The 22579-nt window shown below is 46.2% G+C and overlaps 1 protein-coding gene across 1 annotated transcript in view; it reads right to left on the bottom strand.

The window, feature by feature from the left end:
• Positions 1 to 2093: 2093 nt before the first annotated feature.
• The window catches only part of LOC141727271 (serine/threonine-protein kinase PAK 3-like), a 44844-nt gene continuing 24358 nt past the window's right edge, over positions 2094 to 22579 (bottom strand). The window contains exons 9-11 of the mRNA XM_074533632.1: positions 3275 to 3361; positions 2446 to 2679; positions 2094 to 2402 (exon numbers count right to left, since the gene is read on the bottom strand). Of these exons, the coding sequence (XP_074389733.1) occupies positions 2094 to 2402; positions 2446 to 2679; positions 3275 to 3361 (630 nt within the window). The remainder of the gene's footprint in view (positions 2403 to 2445; positions 2680 to 3274; positions 3362 to 22579) is intronic.

Below are 22579 nucleotides of genomic sequence, written 5' to 3'. Positions count from 1 at the left end.
TTTGCAGTGTGAGACCAGCACATCCCTCTGGCAGGGAGGGATGGTCATGGACAGAAAGTTCCTGTTCCCCATAACAAACATCTAACTGGCATATTAGGGACAGGATTAGGAGTTTTAAATAGAATTGATTCAGAAAAACTGGGCACTGCAGCAGGTAGCCTAACAAAATTGAAACAGACTTTACAGTCATCTCTATTGGCATTAGGAACTAGCCAGTGGCAGATTTCAAAAGTACTGCCAAAGTGGGAAACGGCCGGGGACCAAGACCACAAGTTAATAGTAGAAGCACTTAGTACAGTTCAAGATAATGTGCCTTTAGCTGTTAGTTGTATACAAGCACAGTTATGGATGCAGGCAACAGCACCTCTGATCATACGGGAAGGGGGTGAAGGTAATTTTCCAGCTGAAATTGGGAAAATTGTGTGGGATAATGCAATTGATTTTGAAAGGAAGTTTCAATCCTGGTGGACTATGGTGAATTTCACCTATGATCCTGTTTCTAATGTGGCCACTGCCTTTGTGCTCACCATACATAATGCCACTGTTTATGTTATCCATCCCATCATTGCACTAAGATTAAACCATGAAAAAACAATACTCTACCCTTCAGAACATAGAGTGTGGGCATGAAGGATGAATGAAAAGTGGCAGACAGTAAACTTAGAGTCCTGCATTACTAGAGAAACGATGAGATTCATTTGTAAAAGCAATACTATTAGTACCCAATATGTGTGTCTAGAAACTGAACAGAGTATTTGCCACTTTGAAATTCATCCAGTCACTGACCAGAAAACTGTGCTCGTATACACTGGAAAAGGGGGGTGTATGCCTGAGAACTGCCTGTGCTGCTGGAAAAATTGATAGCAATGATGTTATTCTGTCTAGTAGAAATCATTCTAATTTCTGTATTTGTAATTTTGTTAAGATTATCTGGTGTGATTTTTTGTACTCAGCCCCAGTGACATCCCACCAGCTGGTTAAAACCAATTATACAATGTATCACAGATTGTCACCTACCCCTATTGCGATGGACCTTACATTGGTAAAACAATTAATTAAGCACCAAGACCTACTGGAAATCTTGAAAGAAATCCAAGAGAGTGGAAAGAAAACCTTAATTACTGTCCAACATGATACAAAAGAAATAACTAGAATTCTGCAAAGAATAGAAGAAAATGCAGATCATCACTGGTGGGATGTGGTGTTTAGGTGCTCACCAACTACAAATAGAATCCTTAATAAGTTGTGTCATCTTACTGTAGTTTTGTTAATATTAGTTAGACTAAGTTCAGGATTATCCATTATCGAACGTACATGGTAAAGCACTAAAGTACACTTGTTGCCATAGGAATTTGTATGAAATAAAAGAATTTACTTCCTCCTTTTAGGAAAGGGGGAAATGAAGCAAAGTGAAAATTTTCCAGGATAGCAATCCATTTTAATTTAGGTGAAATGTACATTTTTGAGTTGAGCCAGTGGTTAGAAATCATAGTTATTTAGCCAGGTTGCAAGGCCTAAGCTCAGTGAAGTTACTTCAGCGAAGGACAGAGATAAAGGGGAGGAGACAGAAGATGAAAGAGAGAGACAGGGACTGCTGTAAGGGCAAATCAGCCTGACCTCGGAATTCTCTCTGATAAAAAGGAACTAGTGGTAAAAGTCACAAGAAACCCATAAAAATGAATATGTATGAATCTATTGTGAAACTGTATGCATATGTATTTGAGAGGGGGATAAAAAGAGACCTGAAGTTCTCAGAGGTACGCATGCCTTTTGAGGAGAGTTTTCTCCACATGTGTCCAGTGCCATAAATAAACATACCAAGCTACCGAGCTTTACAACTTTCATAAAGTTGTGAGGTTTCTTCTTTTCTCCGCAAAACAATAGTCTGGCTACATTTCTCAGATTTCATAATAAGGAACTAAAGAATCCTAACAGAAAACAAAAAATGTCCATGAGGAATGGTTCTCTTCACTTTCCTCAACTCCTTTTTGGTGGCTATGCTGTCACCTCAGCAGCAGTGCCATCGCAGCAGTGAGTCTGAGAGGCGGCAGCTCTCTGACCCACACAGGGCTGCTGGCAGAGCCGGCTGCTGCCTACTCCAGGCTCAGGCAGGCACCTTTGCAGCCTCGCTGCACGGCCAGAGCCATCTTGATGCTGCAGTGCAGGCCAGAGGCGCCGCTCAGCTGGAAGCTGCAGGACTTGCCACAGGGCAGTGCCGTGAGCTGGCAGTGGCGCGACTGCGGCAGGAGCAGCCAGGCTGACAGCACCAACGTTTGCACCCCGCGGGTCACTTTCTTGGCATCCAAGTATGAGCCTGTGCAGAGGGTGTCCATCAGGTACCACTCCTGATCTGTGGGCAGCTGGCCATCAGAGGCGTGCAGAAAGCACGTGTGCCCCAGCAGCTGCTCCCCGGAGCACAGGCACTCCAGGGCCACACGGATGCGCCTGGCTGGCGGCCACTTCCTGCTCTCCAGGCTGAAGGAGTGGCCGGGTGGGTGGCTGCAGGATGACCAGCGTGTGGTAGGTGCTGCTGTTCTCCTGGATGCCGCAGGCTGCAGGGCTGGTGTCCATCCCAACAGCTGGGTGCAGCTCCGGCATGAAGCTCCTCCAGGACAGCACTCGGCAGACACTGAGGAGCTCGTCCACCAGCTCCTGCAGCACCTTCGTGCTGGGCAGGCCCTGCTGCAGAATCACAGAACAGCTGGGCTTGGGGGTGACCTTTATTGACCATCCAGTGTAACCCCACAGCAATGAGCAGGGACATTCCCAATGAGATCAGGTTGCTCACAGCCCACTCCAGCCTTATCTTGGATGTGCCCATTGGTGATGGGCTGGGCACAGCCAAAATGCTGCCACTCCAGTCTGCACCTTTGTCCTTCTCATGCTCACTGACCTTCTCCTTGCTGCTGAACTTCCCCCTGACAATGTTCCACTTGCTGCTGGATCCCTCCTGCATCCTGCAGCTGCCAGAGCCACGGTTCCATCTCCTGACCAGCCAGAAGGCCAGAGAGAGCAGAACAGCCTCGGTGAGCAAAGGCAGCCACAGCAGCTGCTGTGCAGAAAGGAACCGGCTTTCCATGATGGAATTGTTGCCATCCATCTCCTGCAGGAGCCATTTCCTGAAGCAGATACTCCTCGCGCTCCTTCATCCGTTCAGCTTCACTCTTTTCAGTTTCTGGATTCACCTTTTGCCCAGCGTTGGTGAGCCAAGGCAGCCACAGCAGCTGCCGTGCAGAAAGGAACAGGCTTCCTCCCGCTTCCACATCCACCTGACCACATCCTTATCAATTTTCATGTCTGCTTTCAACCCACTGGGGGTGAATAACAGGGCCAGGATGAAGGCCAGTGTTGGAGACATGGCCTGGTGGGAGAAAGGGGGCTCAGCACGTCTGGCTGGGAGGGAGCAAGGGGCTGGCAACACTGCAATCCCCCCAGAGCCTCTCTGGGCACCTGCCATGCTGAGAGCCCCAAGCCCCACTTCTCCCAGCCCTGGGGACAGTGCCCTGCCCTGAGAGTCCCCACTCTCCCTGTGGCTTTAAATCCCCAGGACACCTTTCCCAGCCCCCATCCACCTCAGCTGTCCCCCTGTGTGTGCACTCACTGACTGCCAGAATCCAACTGCCCGGTGCTGCCCCTGGACACAGGTGCCAGTGTGACCTGTCCTCTGTGATGTCACAGCCATCAGAACCATGTCACTCAGCTGCCAAGTTGGTCATGCCCCTGTGTGGAGGATCAGTAACAGGCCATCATGCCATGATCAATATGATCAGTTGAAATGGATTTATTATGAAAAGCAAACTATATTTATGCTGTTCTCTATTGTTCACACCTCAAGGTAATACATAATTGATTAAATCCTTTTTAACACTCATTTTAATATTTCAGTTAATTTTGGTTAGTCTTTCTTCTTCATGTGTCTCGCCGCAGTTTTCTTGTCTGCCTTTGCATCCTGAACTGTCTGCTTCTGAGTGTGTTCTTCTCCTTTCATGTCCTTCAATGGCATTGTGACCTTTCTCAGTTTCTATGAAGGCTGGATTGTGCATATGTTGCCTATTGTCCTGCAAAAACTCTCAACACCCCTGCTCGCAGCTCCCACTGTGACCCGTGCCCTGGCATGAGCCACACCTGCCAGGCCACAAGCCCCAGCCCTGGTCCCACTGCCGAACTCAGCAGCTCCTGGGCATCCTCACCCTGAGTGCAAAGGCAGCCACAGGAGCCCCCCAGGGTGCTCTGGATCCAGGCTGCAGACACCCTAAAGCCAGCACTGAAAGGGACATGGATGGGGACTGCAGCTGGATCTTCCAGTGTTCACCAGCCCTGACTGCCCTCTGAGTGAACCCAAACCTCACCTGCAGCAGCTTCAGAAGTGTAGAAGACTCTTTGCTCTGTATGTGTGAATGTCATGTAAAGTCATATACCAATGTTCAATTGCTCAAACACATGCAAGTCATCTGGTTATTAAAAAAAAAAGCAAGTCAAAGAAATACAGAAATATCAAAGCAACAGAGCAGTTGCTTTGATATTTCTGTATTTCTTTGACTTCATCTATCATGCCTATATGTTTTCTTCTTCCATTTTTGAACATCCTTCCTTGACACTTGCTCCCTTCTCTTTGGTCTGTCTGGTGTATCATAAGTGAGAGCATCCAGGCGAACAAGTATGTTGTCTTCAAATGGACGATTATACTCCTCCAGGATACAGCTCACGGAGGCCATGAAGCAGGCATTGCTGCACTGCAGCCCCTCCTGCACCGCAGCCCCTCCTGCACTGCAGCAACGCATTCCATGGCGCGGAGCCACTCCTGCCACTGGCCGTCCCCCATTCTGAACATGAATGAGACTCTTTGTTCTATATGTTTGAATTTCATGCAAAGATATATACTAATGTTCAACCGGTCAAACATACACAAGTCATCTGATAAAATAATAAAAAAAAAATACAAAAAAAGGAATAGCTTCTTTTATAGCTATTTCTTGTGAGCTTTTAAGAAGGCTTTCCATTTTCAAAATTCTGTTATATTCTAACTGCACAGCTCTGTCTCCTTTTTATAATGGTAATTAGAAGATCCAAGTGAATTTGTCTTAAGGAGTCTTTAAAGCCATTGAGAAGCAGAGAGCTAAAACCCTCTAACAGCCTCACTAAAAGGATGTGTAACTAAATACAATTTTGTCTCTCTATGTATTTGAATGAAAAAACAAGTGGTGTATTCTAGACGTAACAAATTTGTGAATTGAAATTTGCAAATAGTCTTTATAAAATCTTGCAGCCTATTACAATTTAATTTTTTCTTGCAGATGTATTCTATTTACAGGTTGTTTTCCAAGAAATTACCTCCAATGCAGCCCTGCTTGCCCATGCAGCCTCTTGGAAATCTTGCTCCCCACCAGCAAATAAATGGTCCCCTGGCCAAAGTGACCCACGTGACTTGGAGAAGCCTGCTTTGCTAGCACCTAGCATTACCATAATTCGTGACTAAAAAAATTAAGCTCAACAGATTTGTCCATCAATTTAAATCTGGCTGCAGGAACAAAACTGATTTTGAGGTAGAAAAAAGAAAATAGCAGCCTCAGTATTGGTCCTTGGGGTTACTGCTGCAAAAAACGTAAAAAAAAAAGGTTAAGAGAATTGAAACTGCTAGCTCAGGAAACAAACCAATGCTATGTCCTAAGCACCAACTGAGCTGCTAACAAATGCTAATGGCACCAAGCATGTGACACTATAAAACCAGCAGCAATAGACTTTTCACTGCTTGCCCATGGACACAGCTGTCACGACTTTGAGAGGATGCTCTGCTTCAACTTTTCTTCGCATTCAACATCTATCCACGTAAACATCCACGGCTGAAGGAGCAAGTAAAGGACTTAAAAGTTGAGAAGAACTCAGATGACATCAATGAACTTTTTGTACAATGGAGGTTGACAGGATAGGTTTCATCATTTCTTAGAGGAACGTTTTGGGTTGTAATCATTGTTTTTACTCCTGTTTCCCTGTTTAGTTAAGTGTCTGCAGAGGTCCACTGAGGAAGTCTTCATAGTAAGGAAAAACAGAGGAGTTGTGGAATCCTCTGACTCCCCCCCTCAAACTGTGTATCATAGAGTTTTCACCACCTAGGCTGATAGAGAAGACTTAACCCATGACGCTGTGCAGCACTACTGCCAATCTACATCAGATTGCCTCCCCCATTGGCCAGTTGACACTGCCCACCCCAATTATTCATCCCTCATCCCCCCTACAGGTTGTTGTTGCCCTTCGCCCTGCCTTTTGCCCGCCTCTGTGCCCTCAGGTCATCGGTCACTGACCCCACACTTAGATCGTGCAGAACAGATGGTTTGCTCCTTTGCCTCTGGTCTCTCTGGTGTGAGGGATGCAATAAAACCCTCCCTGGAACAACTCATGCAAAGACCCTTTCTGTCTTTTCTCCGCTGAGCTGTGAGTCCATGAGTCCATGCACACATGGACTGGAAATGGCCGTTCTCATGGCCTTCCTCTGAGCAGCTTCTGAAGGAGACACCTCAAAGAAGGCTGCAGCATTTCTACCACCCTGCAATGCTGTGACAGTAAACAAATACACAAAAATCAACTCAAGTTAAAAAAAATGAAATTTTTTATAAATTGCTACACCTGTGCTGCCAACATACAAATATCAATTCAAGGTTACGAAAAAAATTTATTGTTACTATCATGCAATGGAAATATTTACAAATATCAAATGCAGTTAAAAAACTACTGTACTGAAACCATCTACAAACACTAACTATAAGGAAATATCAACTGAAGTTTAACAAATTTATTACATACTTCTGCAACTGTACAGCCCATATACAAACACAGAAATATCAATATCCCTCTCTAAATAACCCTAGGCCTAAAATTAAAGGAATACAATTTCAGAACTATACAAATCCATACACATTTCAATATAAGTAAACACACAAATGTACAGTATAAATATATACTAAGTGTTACATATTACATATAAGAAGACACATATAAATATATACATAAGAATCCTATCTATAAATACAAATATCAATGTACCAATATAAAAATCCATCTAACTTTAACAGTAGAACTATGCAGCTGTACAACTGTACACATATGTGAATATAAGAAAGCAGGGATGTAAAGCGATCACAGACATATAAATAAAACTAGATACATAAGTACACATAACTGCATACATATCTATGTTTATATATATATTTACACATATATATACATATGTATGTACACATAACATACATCCATAAATGTAACTAGATACACATTCATAATATCTCCATACAAATACCAGTCAATGTATGTAAATATCTCTACACTTGTAACTATCCAAGTCTAACTCTACACATCCATAAACAGCATGAGGTCAGGAGGGATTGCAGCCGCTGATGTTTCCAGCCTCTCCCTCGGGCTCCTCCTCCCGTGCAGAGCAGCTCTCCTGGACAGCGACAGCAGAAGGGACATCTGGCAAGCAAAGGGAACACTGAGTGAGTATGGGGACGTTTCCCTTGGCAGCAGCTGCACTTCCATCAGGGAAGAGGAAATGTCAGAGCCTCTCCAGGAGGGTCAGAAGGAAAAGCAGCCAAGTGGGCTGGGCTGTGGTGAGCTGTTCACTTCTTTCAGGCATGCCAGCTGCTCTGAGGGAACACCCTCATGTCACGTTACTGAACCACCTCTGCATTTACCAAGATGGTGGCCCCCAAATCAATCAGTATTTATGTCTCCAGCTGCTTGCACCAATGACAGGAATGTCCTCTAACAGTGCTGGGGCACAAAGTTACCTTCCACAGGTCATCTGACAGGGAGGGCCTTGTTCTTCCTGTGCTGCCTGTCTTTCTCATTATCTTCCACTTGGAATTTTTACAGCATTTCTGTTTCTTTCCCCTTGATCAGTGTTAAAATGCATGTTTCTCTTCCAAGCTTGAGTTTGTTCAGTGATCCTGTCAAGCCTTTTCTCAGAAGCTTTTATCATGGAATTGAGGGTTAATTTCAGCAATTTTGGTGATTTTCTGTGTGATTTATGCAAGTCTCCTGTTCAATAGGGCACCATTTAGGAAGGTACCAAGAGAAAAGTATGTTTCTACATGTCAGTTCACTAGTGGAATATTCATGGATAGAGAGAGTGATTAGCTGAATTTTACATCTACTCCTAACCTGAATGTGCAACAGGTAACTTGGGGAGAAATTAAAGCCAGATCTCTCCTTCTACCAGTCTGTATTCAAATGTAAACTAAATAAAGCAGAGTGAGAATGTTAGTGTTTGGTTCCTAAAGTGCCTTATTAAGGTGTTCTTAAAGTAACAGAGATAAAATCTGGGTTGACATTCCTAATTTCCAGACACTCATTGTCAGTTTCATTGAGGCTGAAAACAGCAGAGATGTGCCCATAGTACCTTATCAAGCTATTTGGGGATGTTTTAGTTTCAGATTCTCTGAGGCTTTAGCTTCTTAGATCTTTAGAAAATGCTTCCAGGAATCTAAATGGCTCTCAGAAATTAAACTTTTCTCCTTTTTTTCTCAGTACTCCTGTGCACCAAAAACCTCCAGTGAATGAATTCCACTCCAATCCAACTCCAAGCTGAATCTCTCAGCTGTGTTTACACTGGTGGTTCACGTGTCTCTTCTGCACAGTGCAACTTTAAAATCTTCATTCCTTTCTATCTCTGCCCTTCTTTTTCTGTTTTAGCTTGCAAATGCATGCAGATGTATGAGAAATGATAGACTTCATTTCTGATAAATCACTTCCTGTCTAGCAATTTCATTTTATCCTGTTCTGATGTTATGCTAGCCTCATATATATATTATTCTTAGTGCACTCCTGTTTCCTTGAATGTGGAAGTTTTATAATGCAATGCTCTCATTCATCTGCTTTCATGAGACCTTTCATTAACATTAGCAGAAGTAACTGTGTGGTTCCCTTCTGCTTTGTAAAAGATTTGGGAAATTCAAGTCCTGCTCAGCTACAAAAAACATTCATGCGGCTGGGTAATTCCTCTAAGAGCTTAAGTTAATGGTAAACAACTGCAGCTTATTCATTTTGTTATGAACAAAAATTCGGTTAATATTTTTTTTGTGAGAAAGAGTTACAGAGACGCAGCCAGATCTGTCTCTGCCAGGGTTCTTAGTGCCTTGTTATTGTAATCACAGGTCCTTGAAGCTTATCTCCTCTTTTGTATTAGTAAAAGGCCTGGCTGGGTGGAGTGATGGCCCTTCCCCAAGGCAGTGCGCTCTTCCAACATAGGGAAGACACCTGAGAGGGTGGAGGGGGTTATGCAAAGTGACTCCAAGACCAGCAGGCTTTGCGACCTTGACTCCAAAATGCAATGAGAAAACCCCAAAACCAACGAGCCAAATAAGAATTGAGAGACTAAAGTGGTGTCTGGACATGAGGAGCCGATTGCTGAGCCTGCAGAGATGCGGAGTCCCTCTCGCCCTGAGCGGAGAGTCGTCCCGACGCCGGGACCAAGCTGGACAAAATCACCAAAGGACAAGATCTGATGGGGACATCACGCCCTAAAGGCTCCCACGAGGACCGGATTCCCCAGCTCTGCCCCTAGTGGACAGAGCTGCGCATATCCTCCTCCTCTGAGTTGCCCTGGGAGACGCGACGGGGACTACAGCCCTGTCGAGCCGCCCAATCCTGAGCTGATCACTTTTAATAAAGGCATTAAAAAGGAGAAGAAGTCTCCTGGCCTTGTTTATTTCAGCTGGGAGCTTGTCCGGGATAGCCATGCCGCAAGAAGATTCAAGACTGGCCATCTTGGACTTCAGGACAGCTGGCTACCAGGACCAGAGGGATCGGCTCAGGACCAGCGACACAGAGGAGCACCGTAGCACCGGATTGGTGAGAAAGCCGGTGGCGGGAGCGGGAGACATGCGCATGTGTGTGTGAATGAGACAGAGGCCGGTAGCTGGACCTTCAAAGTGATAGTGGACCCCTCAGTACCGCGGTTCCATGCTTTCGTGAGAAAGCCGGCCGGAAACAAGGGGAAGCAAGTGTTATTAGCGTGAGTGAGTCTCCCAAGGGGGAATAAAGGGCCCCCCCCTCTGGGCGTGCGGAGGGAATATTTGTATGAGTGGCACGCACCCAAAATAGGCCCTGACAGAGGGAAGTCAGGCAGATTTGTCAGTCCCGAGAAGGATTCGGGTAGCATTTGTAAGTCTCGAGAAGGATTCGCGTAAGATTTTGTCAGTCCCGAGAAGGATTCAGGTCGCTCACAAGCCCTGCAGGCAAAAGTAAGTCCTGACACAGGAGTCAGGCACAAATCACAGCAAAGGAGGCTGTGGTTTGCTTTTAAGTCCTGATACGGTGAAGCCTAAAACTGGCGGCTTAGGCAAACTAAAAATCAGGCAGTTGTTTTTCCTGACTGAGGGAGTCAGGCACGACCCAGATTCTTAGGCCAAGGCTTCGTGTGTTCAAGTCCCGATAGATGTAAGACCTGACGTGGGGAAAGTTGGGCAATCTAGAGATCGGGCAGTTGTTTCAGTATAAAGTCCTGAGCATCAGGCAGAAATTTGAAGTTTCAGTGGAGGAGGCTGAAGCTCCTCAAAGAAGGTTCTTTTTGAAATTACCGGTCAGTAAAGGCACCTTTGGGATGTTTTACTGTTAAGACCTGTAAAATGGGAGGGTGTAATAGTAAAAAAACCAGCAAGAGACTGAGGGACATACCTCCCAATAGTCCCTTAGGAGAACTGTTAGTAAAATGGGATTCTATAGAGGCCACGGAGGGATTAGATAAAGTGAAAATGATCCATTATTGTATGGAAGTGGGGCCAGAATTAGAGTTCAAAGGAGGATGGCCTTGGTGTGGGACAAAGGATAAGTGGATGTGCCAACTATTAAATAATTATCTGACAGCTCGAGGGGATACTGATCCTGAGCAATTATTGTATGTAGCTTGCTGGTTAAGGAGCGCTGTTGGGGGTGAAGGGGTGCGAATTTGTAAGGTACAGAGGAAGAAAGAGGGGAATGAAGGAGGGGATGATAGGAGTAGTAAAAGATGGGATCCCCTGGATTATTTGCCTCCTTCTGCCCCTCCACCTTATAATCCTCTTCTTCAAGCACCTCAAATGGCAGGTCCGGTTCTTCCCCCGGCTGCCATCTCATTACCACCTGCTCAGACTCCTCCTTCTACCCCTTCAGCTTCCGCTATAAGAAACCCAGTATCCCCACCAGTTCCTTCTGCACCACCACAAGTGCCTACTCCACCTGCTGCATTCTCCACCCCTTCTCCAGCTGCACTTAATATCCACTCAGGCTCTTCTCCCCCTCCTATTGCTGTCCCTTTACCTCCTCCTAGTTGGGGCACAAATGTCTCCTTGTCCGATAAACAGCTATCAGCAAATACACCTGCTGATGGGCAGAAAGTTCAAGGTAACCCAGATATCCCTCAAAGTAGTTTGGCATCTGAAGATGGGCCATACTGTAGCACCAGATCCAAGACCTCCAAGGCAGAGAGACTCTTTCCCCTCAGAGAGGTTCCTATGGGAGGAGTAGCGGGAGGTGTTGGCTTTGTGAATGCTCCCCTAACTGCTTCTGAGGTGAGAGGATTCAAGAAAGAGTTAGGGCATTTAGTTGAGGACCCAGTGGGCATAGCTAACCAAGTAGATCAATTTCCAGGTCCAAATATCTACACTTGGGGGGAGATGAATTCCATCGTGAGTATATTGTTTTCCCCAGAAGAGGTTCAGATGATTAGGGAGGCTGGCATGAGAATTTGGGAGAAAGATAACCGTCCAGGACCCCAGGTGCCATCAGGTGAACAGAAATTGCCGCTAACAGATCCCAGCTGGAACCCTAACCAGGAGGAGGGGAGGAAGGCCATGATGGAATATAGGTCTTTGATAATACGGGGGATCAAAGAGTCAGTTCCCAAAGGAACTAACACCCAATTGGCATTTGAGGGCACGCAGGAGAAAGATGAAGCTCCTGCTGCCTGGCTTAATCGCCTAAGGCGGAACTTCCAGTTGTACTCTAGAATATACCCAGACACCCTAGAAGGTCAAATGCTACTAAAAGTCCAATTTGTTACCAAATCTTGGCCTGATATAAGGAGAAAACTGGAAAAGATGGAAGAGTGGCAAGCAAAGGACATAAATGAGCTATTAACAGAGGCATTGAAGGTGTATTTAAGGAGGGAGGAAGAAAAAGCAAAGGCCAAGGCTAAGATCATGGTCGCTGTAGCTAGAGGAAGTGCAGGGGGGGCGGGTCCACCACCAGGAGGAGGCAGAGACAGGCCAGTACTGGCAGGTGCACGAAGGATTGAGAGACCTCAAGTCCCTCTGAGAGGACGACAGTGTTATTACTGTGGGGAGGCAGGACACATCAAGAGGTTTTGTAGAAAGCTCAGTCTCGATGAGGCAATAGCCAGGGAACAAGATAATTTAGGAAGGATTCTTAAGGGGGAGGACTAGGGGTGCCAGGGTCTTTTTAATATAGGGGACCGGATGCAACATCTAGAAGAGCCCTTGGTAAACTTTGAAGTGGGACCCCTAAATGAGGAATTTGAATTTTTGGTTGATACAGGGGCAGATAAGTCCTGTCTCAACAAAATACCAAAAGGTGTGGAAATTGGGAGAAAATTTTGTGAAGTATTAGGTGCGGAGGGGAGGCCATTTAGAGCATCAGTGATTGAAAAAGTGAAAATAATTGGGAACTCAAAGCAATGTAAAGCTAATTTTCTTTATCTACCTAACTTAGAAAAAAGTTTGTTAGGACGGGATCTGCAAGTTCATTTGGGGGTTGGGATTGTCCCAAGGGAAGGGAGGATGGTAGTACAAGTGATGAAGTTATCTCAAGGAGATGTTGCAGATATAAATCCTGAGGTATGGGCTGAAGGGAAAAAGAGAGGCTTATTAGACATTCCACCGATAACAATAAAAATGCAGGATGATACCTCACCCATACGGGTTAAACAGCATCCGATTTCCCTAGACGGAAAGAAGGGGCTTGCTATAGTCATTGAACAACTGTTGCAAGAGGGAATTTTAGAACCCTGCATGTCACCACATAATACCCCTATACTGGCAGTTAAGAAAGCTGAAGGGAAATATAGGCTGGTACAAGATTTAAGGGAAGTCAACAAAAGAACCATTGCCAGACATCCAGTTGTGCCCAACCCGTATAGTCTCCTAAGCAGAATTCCAAGAGAGCCTGCTTGGTTCACTGTTAGAGATTTGAAGGATGCTTTCTGGGCGTGTCCTCTGGCAACAGAATGTAGGGATTGGTTTGCCTTTGAATGGGAGGACCCGAGTACAAAGAGGAGACAACAGCTAAGGTGGACCCGATTACCACAGGGGTTCACCGAATCCCCCAATCTCTTTGGACAAGCTTTAGAGAGTTTGTTGGAACAATTTGTCCCTGAAAAAGAAGTGCAGATCCTGCAGTATGTTGATGACCTGATGGTATCAGGAAAAAAAAAAGATCAGGTCAGACAAACTAGTATTAAGCTTTTGAATTTTCTGGGAGAGAAAGGACTAAAAGTTTCCCAAGGGAAACTACAATTTGTGCAATCAGAAGTAACATACCTGGGGCGCATAATAGGGGGAGGGTATAAGAAACTAAGCCCTGACAGAATTTCAGGTATTTTAGCTCTCCCGGCCCTGAAAACAAAAAGAGATGTGAGAAAACTCCTGGGCTTGTTCAGGTATTGTAAGTTATGGTTAGATCAATATACACTAGTGGATCCAGAACCCCTAATTTGGACAGCTGAAGAGACTCAACAATTGGAAAACTTAAAAAAACAAACTGTCTTCTGCCCCGGTTCTAAGCTTACCAGACCTCAGGAAGGGCTTTGACCTGTTTGTGAGTGCCGAAGGAGGTATAGCCTATGGAGTATTTACTCAAGAGTGGGGAGGGTGCAGGAAACCTGTGGCATACATATCCAAATTGTTAGATCCAGTGGCTAGAGGCTGGCCAGTTTGTATACAAGCAGTAGCAGCAACTGCAATCCTGATAGAGGAGACTCAAAAATTGACCTTACAAGGAAAAATTAAAGTGCATACTCCTCATGATCTTAAGGCAGTACTGAGACAGAAGGCTCAGCAGTGGTTAACCGATGCTAGAATATTAAAATATGAGATAATACTAATGAACACAGAGGACTTAAATTTATCACATCAAATGCCCTCAATCCAGCACAATTCCTAATGGGAGAGCCTATAGAGAATTTAGAACATGATTGTCTTGAATTGGTTTATCTCCAAACAAAAGTAAGAGAAGATTTGGAAGATCAGCCTCTAGCAACTGGAAAAAGCTTATTCATAGATGGCTCTTCAAGGGTAGTAAATGGAAAAAGAGCTTCAGGTTATGCCATTATAGATGGAGAAACATTACAAATTGCAGAAAAAGGGAAACTATCCCCAAACTGGTCAGCCCAAAGTTGCGAAATCTATGCCCTGAAAAGGGGACTGGATTTACTGGAGGGGGACCGGGGAACTATTTATATGGATTCCCAATATGCGTATGGGGTGGTTCACACATTTGGGAAAATATGGGAAGAACGTGGATATTTAAGTTCGAAGGGAAAAAGCTTAGCCCATGAGAACCTAGTTAGATCAGTATTAGAAGCTCTACAGAAACCTACAGAAATAGCAGTGGTCCATATAAAGGGGCACCAGAGAGGAGACAGTTTTGAAGTTAGAGGAAACCAACTGGCTGATCAGATAGCCAAAGAAGCAGCTTTAGAACCAGGAGATCCAGTAAAAATTTTAAAGGCAAAAATGACACCCAAAGAAGGGGAAAAAAGGGAAGAACCTGTATTCAGTGAAGAAGAATTAGAAGCTATAAAGGATTTAAGGTTACACCAAGGCCAACAGGGAGAGTAGTTAACCTCAGACGGACGGGTGTTTTTGAATAAAGCACTGGTTCTGACAGTGCTAACAGAATTACACAAATTAACTCACTGGGGAGTCCAAGGACTATGTGATCATTTCTTAAGGAATAACCTATGCATTGGTTTATATAGCCTGGCTAAAGTGTCATTTGTCAAAAAGTGAACCAGAAAGTTATGAGAAAAGTAGCACGCGGAGGAAGGGAATTAGCCTTGAGACCCTTCCAAAGCATACAGATAGATTTCACCGAGATGCCCCCAGTGCAAGGGTACAGATATTTACTGGTTATAGTTGATCATCTCACACACTGGGTAGAAGCCTTCCCGACCAGAGGGGAAACAGCTCAAGTTGTAGCAAAAGCAATCCTAGAGAACATTATCCCCAGATATGGAATGGTGAACACCATAGACTCAGACCGAGGTCCACATTTTGTGTCCCAAACATCACAAAATATAGTTGGGGCTTTAGGAATGAAATGGAGGTTGCATACTCTGCGGCATCCCCAGAGTTCTGGGAGGGTGGAGCAAATGAACAAAACCCTCAAAAATGTGTTAACTAAATTGATTGAAGAAGCAAAAATGAATTGGCTGAAATGTTTGCCCCTAGCACTATTGTGCATCAGAACAAGACCTCGGTCTGACATAAGAATTTCACCTTATGAAATGATGTTTGGGCTGCAATTCTTGCTAACACCTTATAGCACAGGAGACTATTTGGAAGGGGAAGAAGCTACCAGAAAGTATTTAGAAATAATTGGAAGAACTCTGGAAGGACTTAGAAAGAAAGGATACCTTCCTCAAACTTCCCCTCTTGACACAAAAGTTCACAACATTAGCCCAGGAGATTGGGTTTTGATAAAATCATGGAATACGGGAACACTAATGCCTAAATTTGAAGGCCCCTTCCAGGTGCTCCTGATCACAAATTCAGCTGTGCGGACCAAAGAAAAAGGTTGGACTCATATTACAAGAATAAAAGGGCCAGTCTCACCCCCAGGTACGGGACCAGAAACAACATCAGTCTTTCCCTCTGGCATTGGACCCGAGTCCACACCACTCTCACTCCCCAGCGCTGGACAAGATTCATCTGCTACACAAACTAAATCACCAGAGTATACTGTGATAAAAGGACCAAAGGATTTAAAGTTGAATCTTAAAAGGAAGAGTCAAAATGACTGAACTGTATGGGAAGACATTAGTAAAATGTTTCAAGACTGTTTTGTGTAAACTATGTTAGTCACTCTCACCCCCTGGCATTAGACCAGGATTCAACATCAGGTTTTTTCCCTCTGGCATTCTGGCATTGGACCGGACTGCACCCCATTCTCCTTCTGGCATTGGACTGGACTCCACCCCTGTCTCCTTCTGGCATTGGGCCAGACTCCCAGTTTTTCCCTCTGGCATTGGGCCAGGGTCCACACCACTCACCTCCGGGCACTGGATAAGGATTCATCCGCATCACAAGTTAATTCACCTGAGTATACTGGGATTTAAAGTTGACTCTCAGGAAGAAGAGTCAAAAAGACTGAACTGTATAGGAAAAATTGGTATCGGAGTTCTAATATTGCTTAAAATGTTTCAAAACTGTTTTGTGTAAATTATGTTGGTAAAAAAGTTTAAGGCTGTAAATAAGTAATTCTGGTTAAGTTCCCCAATATATTTCTAAAGACTCCAGGTTAATCCTCTACAGAACACTCCCCTGGGAGGGGAAACTAAAATTTGTAGGGAACAGACCAAGAGAGGCTTAACCAGAGAAGCGGGTAGAAGGGACTCTAAAGAGCTTGGAAGCTTCTCCTCAGTAAAAAATTCCCCAAGAGGCAAGGCCAGGTGGGCAGGCTGTGCAAGATGACCCATCCCGGACTCTTGGGAAGGGTAGTACTGATAGCTCTAACTGCTGGTGTTGCTCTAGGAAGCCCAGCTGAGCTGTGCAAAGAATGCTACCAACCCCTCTATGAAGAGGAAGTGAGCTCCTTGTCGAGAGTCCACATCAGTTCTAACCCTGACTGTGTTAACCCCTCCCAATTGGTCCTTTATCAGAAAAATAAGAGAGTGTATTGGATAGCCCAGAATACTGCCACTTTTAGGCAGCCACTCCTAGGAGAGTGCCCTATAGAGGTAGCCTGGTTGTGCTTTGAATGTGATGCTGCTGAAACAAGCTCAGCAGATCTAGTAAAAAGCAAAGAAATGGTGGAAATTGTTGCGGTGTGTTGCAATGTCCTGTTTTAAACTTCCGGGTCCCTTCCCAGGTGTGCCTATACTCTCTCCCTTCCCCCTCACCCCCCTTGCTGAGTGAGTCCTGTCAATCAGGCTTAAGATTCCAGCAAGGCATCGTGTGGTTAGTCAGATTCAAAAGATGCCCCTATGCCCAGAGGTCACTGGCCTGTCTAAGTGTCATCCTCCCTTGAGACCCTGCCCCTTTCACCTGGTTGGTAGCTCACCTGTCCCCTCCCCTTACCCTGTCCCGGAGCTTAAAAGGTGAATGAGACCATGCGGCCTCTATTCTGTTGGGAGAAGTTGCCCCGGTTCAGACCTCTGTAACCATGGAATAAATATCTGGATATAACCCTCCAGCAGAATCCACTCCTTCTTCTCTTCATCATCGCCAGAAGCTCTCTCTCCTGAGGTAAACGGAGTTCCTGACAAGCCTGGACTTGCACCAGTGCCCTGCTGCAATCTCCAGCAGCCAAGGTATCTCTGGGGTAAAGCACCACAGAAGCCGCCTTTGGCTCAGCAGCGAGGGTCACACTGACCCAGGCACAATCTAACTGGTTATATTGGGATTATTATTCCAATAGGAAATGGTAAGAAAAATTGTTTGTTACAAGTATTTATATAAGTGTACTGGAAAAGAGATAAACCCCTTTTGGAACACATTTCAGGGGAGCTCTAAACCCCTAAGTTTGATCTCATCTGGCCAACTGCATTGCTAGGGTGATAAAACCAATTTTCTTATTACCCAAAGAAACTGGATCAAGTTTGGGAGTTCCTATATATAAGGATTTGAGAGAAATTAAACAAAACTGGGAAAGTGAAATAGAAATTGAGAAAATCCAAAATTGCAAAAGCCAAGTTCGGATCCCAATATCTGTGTTGAACAAAGTCATCCGGCTCCAGGCAGTATTAAAAATAAAGAATTCAATTATTAGGGACATTTCAAACGAAATAAAATGATTAGCATGTGTAAATAATCTCCTACAACTCCTACACTTGATCCCAGTGGGTGGGAGAACTTGGAGATTTTCAGAAAATATGTATGGGAAAAGGTGGTTTTTCTCGCTGTGTGTGTACTTGGAGGATTGCTCTTTTTACTATGCTTATTTATCTGTTTTAGTAAAATAGTATTTGCCGTGCAGACCAACCTGAAGAAACCAAGGAAAGTAATAAGGTTAAGTAACCATGATTACCAAAGTGCACAAGAAATTTATAGTAGAATCAAAATAAAAAAATTGTGAGTTGATGCGAGCTTAAGAATTTAAGCTCGATCAAAGAAAAAGAGGGGAGACTGTTATGAACAAAAAATTTGGTTAATATTTTTTTTGTGAGAAAGAGTTACAGAGACGCAGCCAGATCTGTCTCTGCCAGGGTTCTTAGTGCCTTGTTATTGTAATCACAGGTCTTTGAAGCTTATCTCCTCTTTTGTATTAGTAAAAGGCCTGGCTGGGTGGAGTGATGGCCCTTCCCCAAGGCAGTGCGCTCTTCCAACATAGGGAAGACACCTGAGGGGGGGGGGGGGGTTATGCAAAGTGACTCCAAGACCAGCAGGCTTTGCGACCTCGACTCCAAAATGCAACGAGAAAACCCCAAAACCAACGAGCCAAATAAGAATTGAGAGACTAAAGTGGTGTCTGGACATGAGGAGCCGATTGCTGAGCCTGCAGAGATGTGGAATCCTTCTCGCCCTGAGCGGAGAGTCGTCCCGACGCCAGGACCAAGCTGGACAAAATCACCAAAGGACAAGATCTGACGGGGACATCACGCCCTAAAGGCTCCCACGAGGACCAGATCCCCCAGCTCTGCCCCTAGTGGACAGAGCTGCGCATATCCTCCTCCTCTGAGTCGCCCTGGGAGACGCGACGGGGACTACAGCCCTGCCGAGCCGCCCAATCCTGAGCTGATCGCTTTTAATAAAGGCATTAAAAAGGAGAAGAAGTCTCCTGGCCCTGTTTATTTCACATTTCATAGAATTTGGGAGAAAAGACATTGCAAATATTGAGGAATGCAGTGCAAGGTTGATGAGCATCCCTCAGTTATGTAGACAGACTGATGTCACTGGCAAAATTCCCTCTTTTCCAAAGGCTTTCATTTGCTTTGGCTATACTTCATATGGCTGCAGGTCACATTTCCCTGGATTTAAGGAAGTATCCTGATAGGTATTCTTAGCAATATATCTTGCTAATTCTGCCCTTGGAGGAATTCCTCAGTTCTGCAATCCTTATTACACTGTATAGCCCTGTTCTAAAAGACTTTTATGCTATTTTTCCTCTCTCTCTGTTTTCGCACTTGTTCAACAAGGTTTTCTTTCTAAGAATATTAATCACAATATCCCAAAGGATTAAAAGATGCTTGGGTATTTTTCCCTAAGTATTTACAAAAGAAAAAAAAATCTGCATACTTGCTGGACGTAAAATGCAAATAGAAATAAACTTGAAAGTTCTCCTAAAAAAACCCATGTATTTTATAAAATTAAATTAAGAAAAAAACCCCATGTATTTTATAAAACCCAGAGTATTCATCTACAGAATACAAAAACGGGCAGGTTCTAGAAGACAAAATTTGTAAAGTGATTCTGCACAGAATTCTATGCTTTCAAGCTTTTTGCCCTTGAGGGGCAGTGCCATTCTCTGAACTGGAATGTTCTGAGCATGTTCTGCTCACCATGGCAGCTTTCTGCTCTCCCCTGGTACAGATCATCCTCCCAGCAAAGGGGGAGTGCAGCCACCACAACTCGCAGCACCTTCCCACACAGCAGGAACCTGAAGGACAGAGATGGCTTTCACCACTTCCTGTGGTGTTCTAATAGTGCCACTTCGCGGCTGCTGAAACCCTGAATTTCTGTATTGTAATGTGCTAGTTTATTGACTCAGATCTTCTGTTATCTTGTGGTATGTTCAAGCGTTCCCCGAGTTACTACAGTTAGTTTCTCCCCTGTGTTATGCCCTCCTACCCAAATGTCCCTCAAGGAATCCCCTCCCTCCTCACCAGATTTTTCCCTGTCTGTCAAGACAACCTGGCCCCTTTGGCCCATCCATCAGCCCAAAGCCTACCCTTTGTTCCACAAAGTCCCCTGTCCCTCACCCTAAGATCCAATCCCCACCCCAACCCTCTCTCCTCCCCTTGTTCTGATTTGTTGTAGCCCTCGAAACAACACCCCAAGAGTCGCTTATTGGTTACTATATGGTGTTCACCCCCCATTTTGAAAGATTTTAAAAAGCCGTGCCGTGCACAGGGGTGCTGGGAGTTGTTTTCATTTCTGCTTGCTTTTGGCAGTTTTGTCTTGTGTGCCTTCCCCATGTCTCTTCTTACAAATCCTCTGCACTTTGCACTGTAGAAGAGCTTCCTCTGCCTCCTTCACTCAGTCCTCCAGGGGTCTCTATTGCTAGGCAGCTGGCCTAGAGGTTCTGGCTCAGGCAAAACCCTAAGCTAGCCAGTTCCCCACTCTTGCCATTGTCCTTGCAACACCACAGAGCTAGCCAGGGCTCTGAAGGGCAGTGACAGTGACCCATGCCCTGGCATGTCACAGTCCCCAGAGCCACACCTGGCAGGCCACAAGCCCCAGCCCTGGTCCGCACTGCTGGCCTCAGCGGCTCCTGGGCATCCTCACCCTGAGTGCAAAGGCAGCCACAGGAACCCCCCAGGGTGCTCTGGATCCAGGCTGCAGACACCCTAAAGCCGGCACTGAAAGGGACATGGATGGTGACTGCAGCTCGATCTTCCAGTGCTCACCAGCCCTGACTGCCCTCTGAGTGAACCCAAACCACACCTACAGCACCATGAGCACATTTGCTCTTCTCACCCATCCTGGAACATGGTGTTCCCCCATCATACATCAGCGCTTTGCAGGGAGTGACCAGCTCCCAGCTGCTCTGCTACCCTGGCCTTACTTTCTGTTTCCTAGCAATGACCTTAAGGGATACACTCATGAGAATTCTAACACAACATTTGCTACTCAGAAGCTCTTAGGCAAAAAACCTCCACTGATGATTAGTTTTTGCACAGAGAAGGAGGTGCTGACAAGCATAAGGCACATGTAGAGTTCTGGCACAGGAATTCTTGAGCCACAGGATTCCACCCATCCAGCCATTCCTGGATAAGGGCTGCTGCTGACAGGGTGGGAAAATTTTGAGAAACAAAGGTGCAGGAGACAACCAAGAAAAACCAAGGGGGAAAACCCTTAGAAACACCGAGCACAGGAGAAGTCCTTGGAGATGGTTCAATAGAAAATGCCACCAGCAGTGAGTGGAGCCCTAGGCTGCTCACTGCCACCACACGGGCTCCTCAGTCCCTTGCTGGTTTGTGTCTGATCCCTGCTGGGCTCCTTCTGCCCCTTCAGCAGACACAGCCCTGCCAGGAAAGGGCTCCATGCTCTGGTGTTCCCAGCTTGTTTCAGGTTACATTCTTAGCAGCACTGAAAGAAGAGGTGAAACAAAGCCATTTTGTGTCCTGCCTGCAAACTCTTCTCCTTCAGTGCTACTGCCAGCTGCTGCATCCTTGTCCCTGTCCCTTCCATCAGCTCTTGCACATCAGCACTCGATGTCTCACATCGTGAACAGAGAGCTGTGTCGGAAGAGCAAAGGTTGCATTTTCTTGGACTTTCAAACAGATACAAAAAGCACGAGTCCAAATAACTTTGTTGTTTGTTCCTGGCTTCCTTTTAGATAACTCTTTTTTTGCTTTAATGGAAAAGGCTCTCTTCCCACATGGATGGAATGTTCTGTAATGGCAGTTGTTTCAGGCTGTCAGGCACTATGGGAGTTTCCTCTTGTCTCTGATGGGGATTTGGTGAATTTTCCATTGGTCACTTGCTGGTGTCACCATGGGCTGGGTTCAGCGGCAGACTCTGCTGTCCCCAGGGGATGCATTGGGACACCAAGTTCCTCAGGGCTGGAATTCGGGATTGGGCGGGCTCGGAGCACCAGGAGCCTGGGCCCGTGAGGAGCTGCTGCTGGCGCTGCCTGTGCTCAGCCCGCTGTGCCGAGCAGCCGCGGCCATGGAGACACGGGCGGGAGCTGTGGCCGAGGCCGGCAGGCGGCCCGGGCCGGCTCGCAGCTGCGAGGACGCCGGCAGCCTGTGCCCTGAGGCCGAGGCGGTGGCGGGCGCTTTGCGGGCAGGGCTTTTCCGAGCCGGCCGCAATGTGCTGCCTCCGGTGTGGGCCCGGCCGCGGCAGAGGCAGGCGGGAGCGCGGCGGGGCCGGCAGCGGCGGGCAGAGGCCGCAGAGAGCAGCAGCCCGGCCGGGCCCGCTGCGGAGCGGCACGGAGCTGCCGGGCAGCCCTCGGCCGTGTCTGTGCGCACAGGGCAGGAGCAGAGGCCGGAGCAGAGGCCATAGCGGCAGCTCGCCGTGCCCGGAGCCGCAGCCGCAGCTCTCCCCTGCCGGCCACAGCAGCAGCCGCTCGCCTCCGAGGCTCCGGCGCTTCCCGAAGACGAGGGGCCCGGCCCCCAGCACGGCCTGGAGCCCAGCAGCGAGAGGAGCCGCCGGCGCCGCAAAGGGCAGCGCAGAGGGCGCAGGTTGAGGAGGAGGACATGAGGCTCGCT

This window comes from Zonotrichia albicollis, chromosome Z (assembly GCF_047830755.1).
Source record: "Zonotrichia albicollis isolate bZonAlb1 chromosome Z, bZonAlb1.hap1, whole genome shotgun sequence".
Lineage (NCBI taxonomy): Eukaryota > Metazoa > Chordata > Aves > Passeriformes > Passerellidae > Zonotrichia > Zonotrichia albicollis.
This window is presented reverse-complemented; position numbering and strand designations above follow the sequence as displayed.